At 40.6% G+C, this 12932-nt stretch overlaps 1 protein-coding gene and 1 long non-coding RNA gene across 2 annotated transcripts in view; both read right to left on the bottom strand.

Moving 5' to 3' along the window:
* LOC311140501 (NACHT, LRR and PYD domains-containing protein 3-like) overlaps positions 1–11416 on the bottom strand; it is a gene marked incomplete at its 3' end in the record, with an annotated part of 313326 nt that extends 301910 nt beyond the window's left edge. The window contains exons 1-5 of the mRNA XM_084175585.1: positions 11173–11416; positions 10816–11044; positions 9398–10396; positions 8900–9050; positions 8434–8607 (exon numbers count right to left, since the gene is read on the bottom strand). Of these exons, the coding sequence (XP_084031711.1) occupies positions 8434–8607; positions 8900–9050; positions 9398–10396; positions 10816–11026 (1535 nt within the window). The 5' untranslated portion in view covers positions 11027–11044; positions 11173–11416. The remainder of the gene's footprint in view (positions 1–8433; positions 8608–8899; positions 9051–9397; positions 10397–10815; positions 11045–11172) is intronic.
* On the bottom strand, positions 5414–6452 carry LOC311142613. Its single transcript, XR_014614351.1, has 3 exons — positions 6323–6452; positions 5991–6037; positions 5414–5520 (listed from the first exon to the last, which is right to left on the bottom strand). It is a non-coding gene; the product is annotated as an uncharacterized lncRNA (long non-coding RNA).
* Positions 11417–12932: the final 1516 nt, after the last annotated feature.

Below are 12932 nucleotides of genomic sequence, written 5' to 3' on the forward strand. Positions count from 1 at the left end.
CAGTATTGTGTTTCTAGCTGTATAACCATTCCTGCTGCTATTTGTTCTGATATTTATTTTAACAGTATTGTGTATCTAGCTGTATAACCATTCCTGCTGCTATTTGTTCTTGTCTGTGTTCCTTTCAAATAAATAAAACGTTTCAACAGAGTTTCAACTGAAAATCAGAGACCGGGAAATCAAGTCAAATGCTGGTGTAAGGACATGGATTGTTCAGCCTGTGGTAAAAAGGTCAACATCGGACAAGTCTCCAGAAACAAAAAGAGAACAGAGAAAATCACAAAAACGGGAAACAAGAAACAGGCCTTCCAACGAAAGACACATAGACATGTTCACACTGTTGAGTAAGAGAACACTGAGGTGAGTGACTCATCAGACGAGGAAGTCACACTGAAAAAACTGACTTTTTCCTGGCGGGCCGAACGGCTACCATATCTCCCCCTTGCTTGAGGGACAGCCGGTGGGTATGGAGATTGACACAGGGGCAACTGTATCTCTTGTGTCAGAAAAAAGACACTTAAACACCTTCCACTTCAACCAGCGCACCTCGTGTTAAAGACTTACACAGGTGAATCTGTCGCTGTGAGAGGCATCACTGATGTCACAGTTCAGGTAAACAGGCAATCTGAAAAGCTGCCACTCTATGTTGTGAAAGGAGACTATGCATCACTACTGGGATGTTCATAGTTGGAGAAAATCACACTGGACTGGCCATCAGTGCATACAATGACACATGGAGACACAGACCTACCTGCCATCTTAAAGAAACATGGAGAAGTCTTTAATGGACAGCTGGGTAGTATGAACGACATTACAGGGAAGCTTAGCATTAAGCCAGACAGCAAACCAACGTTTCTGAAAGCAGGACCTGTACATTATGCTATCAGACCAAAAGTCAAGGCTGCCTTGGAGGTTTTAGTCAAGAACAAAGTATTGGAGCCAGTCAGCATGAGTGAATGCATGAGCAACACCCATCTACCAGTCCTTAACACTAGAACCGTCTGGCCTTTCAGCTAGTAGGGATGGGTAACTCCAATCCTTGGGGTGTCACACTTTTCCCCCATTCCTAGCAAACACAGCTGATTAAACTAATCGCATTCTAAACTGAAGATCATGATTAGTTAATTATTGGAGTCAGGTGTGTTAGCTGCGGCTGGAGCAAAAGTGTGACACCAATCAGGCCCCGAGGACTGGAGTTGCCCATCCCTGCACTAGAGCAAGGTGGGACACCAATCAGGCCCCGAGGACTGGAGTTGCCCATCCCTGCACTAGAGCAAGGTGTGACACCAATCAGGCCCAGAGGACTGGAGTTGCCCATCCCTGCACTAGAGCAAGGTGTGACACCAATCAGGCCCCGAGGACTGGAGTTGCCCATCCCTGCACTAGAGCAAGGTGTGACACCAATCAGGCCCAGAGGACTGGAGTTGCCCATCCCTGCACTATAGCAAGGTGTGACACCAATCAGGCCCCGAGGACTGGAGTTGCCCATCCCTGCACTAGAGCAAGGTGTGACACCAATCAGGCCCAGAGGACTGGAGTTGCCCATCCCTGCACTATAGCAAGGTGTGACACCAATCAGGCCCCGAGGACTGGAGTTGCCCATCCCTGCACTAGAGCAAGGTGTGACACCAATCAGACCCCGAGGACTGGAGTTGCCCATCCCTGCACTATAGCAAGGTGTGACACCAATCAGGCCCAGAGGACTGGAGTTGACCATCCCTGCACTAGAGCAAGGTGTGACACCAATCAGGCCCCAAGGACTGGAGTTGCCCATCCCTGCACTAGAGCAAGGTGTGATACCAATCAGGCCCAGAGGACTGGAGTTGCCCATCCCTGCACTAGAGCAAGGTGTGATACCAATCAGGCCCAGAGGACTGGAGTTGCCCATCCCTGCACTAGAGCAAGGTGTGACACCAATCAGGCCCAGAGGACTGGAGTTGCCCATCCCTGCACTAGAGCAAGGTGTGACACCAATCAGGCCCAGAGGACTGGAGTTGCCCATCCCTGCACTAGAGCAAGGTGTGACACCAATCAGGCCCCGAGGACTGGAGTTGGCCATCCCTGCACTAGAGCAAGGTGTGACACCAATCAGGCCCAGAGGACTGGAGTTGCCATTCCCTGTGCTATAGCAAGGTGTGACACCAATCAGGCCCAGAGGACTGGAGTTGCCCATCCCTGCACTAGAGCAAGGTGTGACACCAATCAGGCCCAGAGGACTGGAGTTGCCCATCCCTGCACTAGAGCAAGGTGTGACACCAATCAGGCCCTGAGGACTGGAGTTGCCCATCCCTGCACTAGAGCAAGGTGTGACACCAATCAGGCCCTGAGGACTGGAGTTGCCCATCCCTGCACTAGAGCAAGGTGTGACAACATGGTTGATAAATAAACGCTTGATAAATAGTGCATAAACTGTTGTAAAGGATTAATTGCATGAAGAAATATTCGTTGAAATATATATTTTTTGTAACTTTAAAAAAAGTGAATTCTACAAAGTAAAATAAAAAAAGGCCTATAGCCTATTTCTGTTTCCCTTACAATAAAAACAGTACAGTGTAATCCATCTGATCAACTTTATTTGTAGATTCAATTAGTAATAGAGTTATAGTACTTAATAAAGTCAATTTACAGTTTATTTTGACAAAGTAGAATGAAAAATATAATAATAATAATAATATAACCAGCCAGGTGTTCAGGTGAAATTATTTTTGCGTGGAGCCCCAGATCGAGGGAGATTATCAGTGGTCTTGTATGTCTTCCATTTCCTAATAATTGCTCCCACAGTTGATTTCTTCAAACCAAGCTGCTTACCTATTGCAGATTCAGTCTTCCCAGCCTGGTGCAGGTCTACAATTTTGTTTCTGGTGTCCTTTGACAGCTCTTTGGTCTTGGCCATAGTGGAGTTTGGAGTGTGACTGTTTGAGGTTGTGGACAGGTGTCTTTTATTCTGATAACAAGTTCAAACAGGTGCCATTAATACAGGTAACGAGTGGAGGACATAGGAGCATCTTAAAGAAGAAGTTACAGGTCTGTGAGAGCCAGAAATCTTGCTTGTTTTGTAGGTGACCAAATACTTATTTTCCACCATAATTTGCAAATAAATTCATAAAAAATCCTACAATGTGATTTTCTGGATTTTTTTCCCTCAATTTGTCTGTCATAGTTGACGTGTACCTATGATAAAAATTACAGGCTTCTCTCATCTTTTTAAGTGGGAGAACTTGCACAATTGGTGGCTGACTAAATACTTTTTCCCCCCACTGTATTACTTATCTTTCTTGAATAAGTTTCTTCATTTATTTTAGTTTTTTTATTCTGAGCTCCTAAGTTACCGTTTTTATTGCTATCTATCTGTTCTGTTAGACCTTCTATTTCCTTTGTTAGTATGGACTCTTTTTACCTAAAATGCTTTTTGTTTCCAAGATGAGTACTGAATTGCATGGCCTCTAAAGGCACATTTAAAGGTGTCCCATACAATAAGGGGATTTGCTGTACCTATGATGAATTCAGTTATAAATTCCTCGGTCCTGGTTAAAAACAAGTTATCATCAATAGGCTTTGATTAAATTTCCAATATCCTCGCCCATGTGGAAATTCAGTAAGAGTAATGTATATGCCAATTATATGATGGTCCGACCGCATTCCGTCCCCTATCAACACTTTTTAAACTTTTGGTGCCAACGAGAATGACATAAGAAAGAAGTCAAGACGACTAGCTTGATTGAATCTCCGCATATCTCACTAGATCAGGATATTTAAGCCTCAATATCTCTACTAGTTCTAATGTATCTATGACATTCACGATTTCCTTAAGAGCATGGGGGTGATTGTTTGTAGTGTGATTTCCTTTACGGTCCATTGAGCTGTTTAAAACTGTATTATAATCTCCCACCATAATAATATAGTCTTGAATTGCTTGCAGGGTTGATAATTTATTATATATATTGTCAAAGAATTGTGGATCATCATTATTTGGTACGTAAAGGTTAATGAGCCTTATTTGTTTATGGTCCAATAACATATTTAAAATAATCCATCTACCTTGCGTATCTATTTTGACAATTTGCACATTCGGATCGAAATTACTATTAATTAATATCATCACCCCTTTTGAATTTCTTTGCCCATGGGAGAAGTATATCCCCCCCCCCCCCCCCATTATTTTTTCCACGTTACTTCATCTCGAATTGTTGAATGAGTTTCCTGTATACAATATAAATTATATTCTTTTCAGCATTAACTAGTGATTCTGGTGAAATATTTCCTTTAAGTATCTCCACAATCTCCACAATATCCCCATACGTCTTATTACCTGTTCTGTCTGGCTGTAGCAGGCTGCCTAGTAAATTAAATGTCTTTGGCCCCATTACACTAAAACATGTAGGCACAATGTTGTCCTCATCCATGTTATTTACAAGAACAAAATATTAAAACCGTTCTGTATATGAGCTCCACTGTTCAATACTTTCATCAAACTGTCCAATGTTTCCAACAATTCCAGTAATTTTTCGTTTCTCAATAAGTTCCTGATTGTCACTCACTTTAATATTGTCCTCAACCAAAGCAATATTTTCCTCAGTCACGTGATCTTCATTCACTTCACTCACTGACGTTTCCTCCTAAGTTCGTAATTTAGCAGTTTTAATTAAAAGGTTCATCTTCTCAGTTAAATAAATGTCCTTTCCTTGAATCACTGCATATTTCGTTCAGTGGATACAGAAACAAGAATATTTACAAACACCAAGAAGCCCAATAACAACAAGATCAATGATTTCTAAATGAAACCAGTTTTTACAACACAGTGTGGTGATTCATTCTATTACTGAATGACTCTAGTTGACAATGTCTGTCAACTTCAATGGTGTGTATTCATGAATATTTACAATTATATGTTTACACACTAGAGAGATATTCTACATTGTTGCTCCAGTGTGTCTTACTGAATGACCATGATTAGAGTGAAACATCATGTTGTGTTTGACACAGGGACCACCTGACACAGGGACACTGAAGAGGAGTCATACCAAACATTAAACCCTGAATAGAGGGTCTCAGTGAATGTGGAGTGGAATGTGTACAGGTGGGTCAGTGTGTCAGAGGAGACTCTGTAGAAGGACAGAGTGCCGGCTGGCCAGTCCAGATACACTCCTACTCTGTGGGAGCTGGAGGAGGGGACGTCTAGGGTAGTGTGATTATTATTGTGACAGGCAATGTAACGGTTGTCAGAGCAGAACAGACTCCAGGACTTGTCATTGTATCCAAGCCTACTGTCATTATTGGCTCCTCTCCTGCTGATTCCTTTATATGTCACTCCTATATCAACCCCTCTCCCACTCCACTCAACCTCCCAGTAACAGCGCCCAGTCAGACCCTCTCTACACAGCACCTGGTCCCAGTAGTTAAATCTCTCTGGGTGATCAGGATACGGCTGCTTCTCTTCCCTCCATGTCACCTTTCTGTTCTCCTCAGACAGAGAGAGGAATCTGTTTACTGTGTTTAGGTCCAGTGTGAGATCACAGACATCTGATGGATGAAACCAGACAAAATATTAGAAATCATCATCATTCACATTAGAATGTTAACTCACTTTTCACTACTTCATTTAATGTAGATGTTTCAAGGTATCAAAAGGAGAAGTTAAGGTAACTTGAGATTTGTTCAATGATCGTATGTTATACTGTATGGTAATATAAAACACACTTATTCCCATTAATTATACACACACACACACACACACACACACATACACCTGTATGCATGCATGAACACAAATACACATTTCTAAAGTAACACGAACACGCCACACACATACACAGACACACACATTGTCAAAGCAACTCTTTGTAAACTTTGGTGTCCCTGATTTGTGCTTCTGTAGAACTACAGCTGATATTTAATATGACCAAGTAAGTAATGATGGTGGTCTTTGACTTTGACTTCACTTGAATTAAGACTTATTCTTAGTCATATTCTTCACAGCAGTCAACACTCACATTTTCTAAGTCCAGGTTTCATTGTGTACTCTCCACCATGTTCCACACTGTAGCGGTAAGCAGAAGAACAGACAGTCATTGAGGGATACACCTGAACTCAAACACACACACACACACACACACACACACACACACACACACACACACACACACACACACACACACACACACACACACACACACACACACACACACACACACACACACACACACACACACACACACACGGTCAGCATATAACTTAGTCCAAGTGGTGGTCAGAATGTTTGTCTTAACTAGCCTGATAACTCCAACATGTCTGATATGAACATTGACATAAACCCTCTACATACTTGAGTTTCTCCAGTCTGCAGTGTGGATCCTCCAGTCCAGCAGAGAGCAGTCTGACTCCTGAGTCTCCTGGGTGATTGTAGCTCAGGTCCAGCTCTCTCAGGTGTGAGGGGTTTGACTTCAGAGCTGAGACCAGAGCAGCACAGCCTTCCTCTGTGACTAGACAGCGTGACAGCCTGCAAAGAGTAAAATCATATTAAAATCACACAGCTATTATTTGGTGGTGAAAATAGTTGCAGTATATTTTTCAACATTTTCAGTTAAATCAGTGTCCTGAAACCTGCTCTATCTATTCATAAATGGATGTTTCATTATTACAAATGACAAATTATCAAAGTATTGCTTGTAGAGAGGAAAATATAAAAGTACAAATATTTGAGTAACTGACCAGAGCAGTTTAAAAAGCAGTATCAGTCAAAAGACAGACAATGAGGTATCAGATTTAGATTGTATTGAGTATACAGTCCACACCATATCTATTTTGACATTGAAGATAACATTTTAAATGTGGATCTATACTCCAGCATTTTGGATTTGAGATCAAATGTTTCATATGAGGTGACAGTATATAATGTTACCTTTTATTTGAGGATATTTTCATACATATATGTTTCACCGTTTAGAAATGAAAGCACTTTATGTATCTAGTCTCCCATTTGAAGAAGTCACAAGTATTCTGACCAATTCACTTATAATGTATTAAAGTAGTCAAAAGTTGAGTATTTTGTTCCAAACTCCTTGGCTGCATTTGCAGTTTGTTTTGGGTTATGTTTTGTCCAAAAGTAACTGAATGGTGGATGATGACTGGATTAATTTTCTGTCTAAGTGAGTAGATAACAGGTTTCAAAACACTACTAAATTAATCCTGATGATGCCATGATAAAAAAAAAAAATCATGAATGAATCATGAATAATAATGAGTGAGAAAGTTACAGAGGCTACAACAAAACATCCTAACCTCTCACCATTACCAATAACAGAGGGGGTATGATACTTGTTCCTCTGTAACTTTCTCATTCATCATCATTCACGATTCATTCATGGTTATTCATAATCATGGTAGCATCCACATGAATGTAGAAGTGTTCAGAAACATATTCTATTCTTACTGACAATACAAGTGAAGTGACTCCAAAATGACAGGACATTATTCACCATTCAGTTTCTATTGGGAAAAACATCATCCAAAACACAACCAAGACAAACTGCAAATGCATTTAACAAGTTAATAGAATCACAAGCTTGATGTAATCACTGTAGGTAAGGAATATGGGACCAAATACTTTTTGTGTGTGTCCAGTGTGTGTGTGTGTGCGTCCAGTGTGTGTGTGTGTGTGTGTGTGTGTCCAGGTTATGTGAGTGTCAAATGTGTGTGCATGTGTGTCCAGTGTGTGTCAAGTGTGTGTGTGTGTGTGTGTGTGTGTGTGTCCAGTGTGTGTGTGTCCAGTGTGTGAGTGTGTCCAGTGTGTGTGAACAAAGACAAACTGCAAATGCATTCAACAAATTTGTAGAATCACAAGCTTGATGTGATCACTGCAGGTAAGGAATATGGGACCAAATACTTTTTTATGTATTTTTATTTTATTTAACTAGGCAAGTCAGTTAAGAACAAATTCTTATTTACAATGACAGCCTACACTGGCCAAACCCAGACGACGCTGAGCCAATTGTGCGCCGCCCAATGGGACTCCCAATCACGTCCGGTTGTGATACAGCCTGGAATCAAACCAGGGGGTCTGTAGTGACGCCTCAAGCACTGAGATGCAGTGCCTTAGACCGCTGCGCCACTCGGGAGCCCAATAAACTTTTGACTAATTGAATTTGTCCAAATAATTACGACTTAAAATGGGAGAACTAGATACGTAAAGTGCTTTCATTTCTAAGCAGTAAAAAATATATATTTATGAATTCATTTAAATAAAAGGTGACATTCTGTACTGTTGCCAAGTATGAAACATTATATCTCAAATCCAAAATGCTGGAACATAGCACCAAATCTAAAACTGTAAGCTTCACTGTCCAAACACATATTGTGTGGACTATATGTGCCTGGTAAACATATGTGGATCTGGTGAACAGTTATCACTTGTTGACCAACTACAGGAATACAGACCTCAGAGTCTCCAGTTTCCAGTGTGGATTCCCCAGTCCAGCAGAGAGCAGCTTCACTCCTGAATCCTTCAGGTCATTGTTACTCAGGTCCAGCTCTCTCAGGTGTGAGGGGTTTGACCTCAGAGCTGAGACCAGAGAAGCACAGCCTTCCTCTGTGACTCCACAGCCTGACAGCCTGCAAAGAGATCATCATGATTTCACAAACACACTGTTAATTTAACACCAGTAGTGTAGAAGGACAATGGCAGATGCATTTGGTTTATTCTCTTAAACAACATATAGAGTCATCTTCCGTCTCCTAGAATTGCATGGTCATATTGTTATACAAATGTGAACACCAATGCACTAATTCAGTAAGTTTTTCTATTTAATATGATATATTATATACATATTATAATACATATATTTCTCTAAACTGAATATTTCTTCCTGATGATTAGTACTTAAATGTCATTTTATGTACTCACAGAGCAGCTCTGGAGGCTTTGACCACTGGCAGCAGCCTCAGAAGACCTTCCTCTGATCTGGAGTATTTCTTCAGGTCAAACACATCCAGCTCCTTTTCTGAAGTCAGCAACACAAAGACCAGAGCTGACCACTGTGCAGGTGACAGTTTGACTTTTGAGAGACTTCAGGCTTGTGTCTGAACAGTAAAGAAAAGTTACTGGTCTTTGTTTGCAGTTTGTCCATTAGATTCTCATTGTTGTTGATGAATGAGAGGAACACATATACAGCAGCCAGAAACTCCTGAATGCTCAGATGCACGAAGCAGTACACCTTGTCTTGGTACAGCACACATTCCTCTTTAAAGAGCTGTGTGCACAATCCTGAGTACACTGAGGCTTCGTTGACATCAATGCCAGCCTCTTTCAGGTCTTCTTCATAGAAAATCAGATTGCCATTCACAAGCTGTTGAAAAGCCAGTTTTCCCAGTGACAGAATTATCTCTTTATTCCAGTGTGGACCTGTCTCTTCTTTCCCAATATACTTTTCATTCTTCTGTTTGGTATGAAACTCGACAAGGTGTGTGTACATCTCAGTCAGAGTCTTGGGCATCTCTTCTCTCTTATGTTTCAGCATGTGTTCAAGGACTATTGCAGAAATCCAACAGAAGACTGGAATGTGGCACATGATGTGGAGGCTCCTTGATGTCTTTATGTGTGAGATGATTCTGCTGGCCAGGTCCTCATCACTGAATCTCTTCCTGAAGTACTCCTCCTTCTGTGGGTCATTGAACCCTCGTACCTCTGTCACCTGGTCAACACACACTGAAGGGATCTGATTGGCTGCTGCAGGTCGGGTAGTTATCCAGAGGAGAGCAGAGGGAAGCAGATTTCCCTTGATGAGATTTGTCAGCAGAACATCCACTGAGGTTGACTTTGTGACGTCACAACAGATCTTGTTCTTCTGGAAGTCTAGGGGCAGTCGGCACTCATCCAGACCATCAAAGATGAACAGAACTTTGTACTTGTTGTAGTTGGAGATTCTTGATTCTTTGGTTTCCATTGAGAAGTGATTGAGAAGTTCAATCAAAGTGTGTTTTTCCTTTTTCATCAAATTCAGCTCCCGAAAAGGGAATGAAAATACAAATTGGACATCCTGATTTGCTTTTCCTTCAGCCCAGTCCAAAATGAACTTCTGCACAGAGACTGTTTTTCCAATGCCAGCGACTCCCTTTGTCAGCACAGTTCTGATAAGTTTGTCTTGTCCAGTTAAGGGTTTGAAGATGTCGTTACATTTGATTGCAGTCTCTGGTCTTGCTTGTTTCCTGGTTGTTGTCTCAATCTGTCTCAGCTCATGTTCATTATTGACCTCTCCTGTTCCACCCTCTGTGATGTAGAGCTCTGTGTAGATCTTATTGAGAAGTGTTGGGTTTCCTTGTTTAGCGATCCCCTCAAATACACATTGAAACTTCTTCTTTAGATTAGATTTGAGTTCACGTTGGCAAATCACAGCAAGCTCATCTGAATGAAGAAATAACACAGAGGATATTAATATTACGTCTGTTTTAATGCCTACAGTATTGTAAGACTGTTATAAAATTTTTAATTATAATAATTTCTTCGCTTAACTGACTATATAAATGTGTAAATGTTTTCATAATGCATTACAGACTGGTGTGACTGATTATATTATTATTGGTATTATCTCTCTCTCTCTCTCTCTCTCTCTCTCTCTCTCTCTCTCTCTCTCTCTCTCTCTCTCTCTCTCTCTCTCTCTATTAATCAACACAACACATCCCCGCTGCTACTTGATGACGTCACTAGGTGTTGTGTTAAGGCTGCTACAATATCATTGAGTTACACAGCTACTTTAGCTGTACTTTAGCTACAGCTTTTAAATGTTCTAAAACAGCATTCAACATGAGGCAGACAGCTCTTACTTTTCTCCAGTGTGTCAGCAAGCTCCTTCTGGTTCATTTTCCTCAGGACGTGCAGTGTGATCTTCAGAGCCCCCTCTCTGGCACTGCTCTCCTGCTTCTCATCTTCAGCATCCACCACTTCCTTATCCTGCTTCTGACTCTCAAAGCCTTCTGGGAGTTCTGGACTAAGAATCCTCTTGAACATCTTCAGCTCGTTCTTCACAAATGTCATGATATTCTCTTCAAGCAACTGAAATAAATCAAGTAAATAAGTTAAGCAAGAGACTAAATGCTTTCTCATTAACACATGAATGAATGATTGACAGAACAACTTTACTTGAGGTAAAAAAAAAAAAAGTAAATAACAGGACCACATACACTGAATATGGAGGCCAGGTCTGTTTGATGACTCTGGGAAGACTGACCACTGAGAATCTCTGACTCTGATCTCTCCTGTTGGTTTCTGTGGACAAAACATGAGATTACATCTCCTCATCCAGGGGGTGCACACACACACACACACACACACACACACACACACACACACACACACACACACACACACACACACACACACAGGGAGGGAATGTTGTGTTTGTTTAATATTGTTTTAGGACTATGAAAATGGAAAAAAGGATTAGCCTATGGATTATGAAAACAACAAAAATAAATGGGAAAAAGGGAGAGGAGAAATGACTAGAGACAGTGTTGTTTAACTCACTGACCATGACCCATGAGTTATTCTTACCTTTGTTCACTAGAAAAGTCTCCCTCTCTGAAGTTTATAGGTTTACCCATAGACCGGTCACTCTTCATGGACACACAGCTGGGTACAGGGGAGGCTGGTCTCTCCTGCTTGATTGGGCTTCAACACAACAGAGACAAACATTACATCTCTCATCTACTCTGAGCTCAGATGGAGAAACAAGAGTTTCATTCCAAAACGCTATATATCCATTTTCAGAAATGTTCGTAAATTAGCTTTTACTGTTTAAAGAAATTATGAAAGAGATTGGTGTGATTTTTCAGTAGCTAATCATGGCATGGTTGTTGAATGACAGACATGTGATTATTTAAAATCTATCACTTGATGGTTTCATTTCAGAGAGACAAATAATCATGTTTTTTGCAAAATGCTATATATCTGCCTCACTCTCAGAGAAATAAATAGTACTGCTAGGTTTTACACAGTCAAACAATTTGATTCGGTCTTATGTAGCAAAATTTGAAATGGTGTTTTTTACATTGGATAAAAGTAGAGACTCAGCTAGAAAAATGTATATCATACACTACAGTTGAGGAACAATGGGAAAGTTATTCTGCTTTGAAAGATGATAAACTTGTAACCTCACTTTTGAGAAAATGGCCTTTGAATGTTTTGGTTCACCTACTGGAGAGCTCTTCTTTATCTACAGTGGTGTTACTTTGGCAGATAATGTCACCCATCTAAATAAATAGTTATAAATATAAATAAACTAAATGTATGGTGTTTTTGGTTTATGTCAGTTTCATTGTTTGTTATGCTATAAATGGTTATTTTATGGTTGTAAGTGGTAAAATGAACTAGAAAATGTCATATTTTGCAATTCTGAGTAATTACTACTTTAGTAAGGATATACTTTATTCAGTACTACTGCTGTTACTAAATAATTCCAATAGATGGCAGCATAAGACCATGAATGACATTTCAGAAGGTTAGTTTAGTTTTCTCCCTGGATACACCACCACTTCCCCTCACAGGAAAACTCCTGCACACGCTTTTTACTGTCCCTTTCCACACTGCTAACGCAAGAGGAACGACTGAAAAAGCATTTAACAGATTACTGTGAAATAATATAATGATGATTCATGTTTATTATTAGCTGTTTTTATGCTCATGTTTTGAAATTATACTTCATTACTATAACAATTATCAATAAGCCTGAACATTAATTTAGTCACCTCTGGTCGAGAAAAACGTATTTTCCTAGTACAGTCATTGTCAGATTCATCAACCAGCAGCAAGCACTCTGCCTTCTAGCACAAGTGAGGGGCATGTTGAGGTACATTTGCTAACTGGGAGGGTTGCATGGTGTAATTTATTGGTGGGCTGGAAGACACACTCTTGTCTTATCTATTCCGAGGTTGTTTAATCGCAA

This window comes from Coregonus lavaretus (assembly GCF_964263955.1).
Source record: "Coregonus lavaretus genome assembly, chromosome: 2".
In the NCBI taxonomy this organism is placed as follows: Eukaryota; Metazoa; Chordata; class Actinopteri; order Salmoniformes; family Salmonidae; genus Coregonus; species Coregonus lavaretus.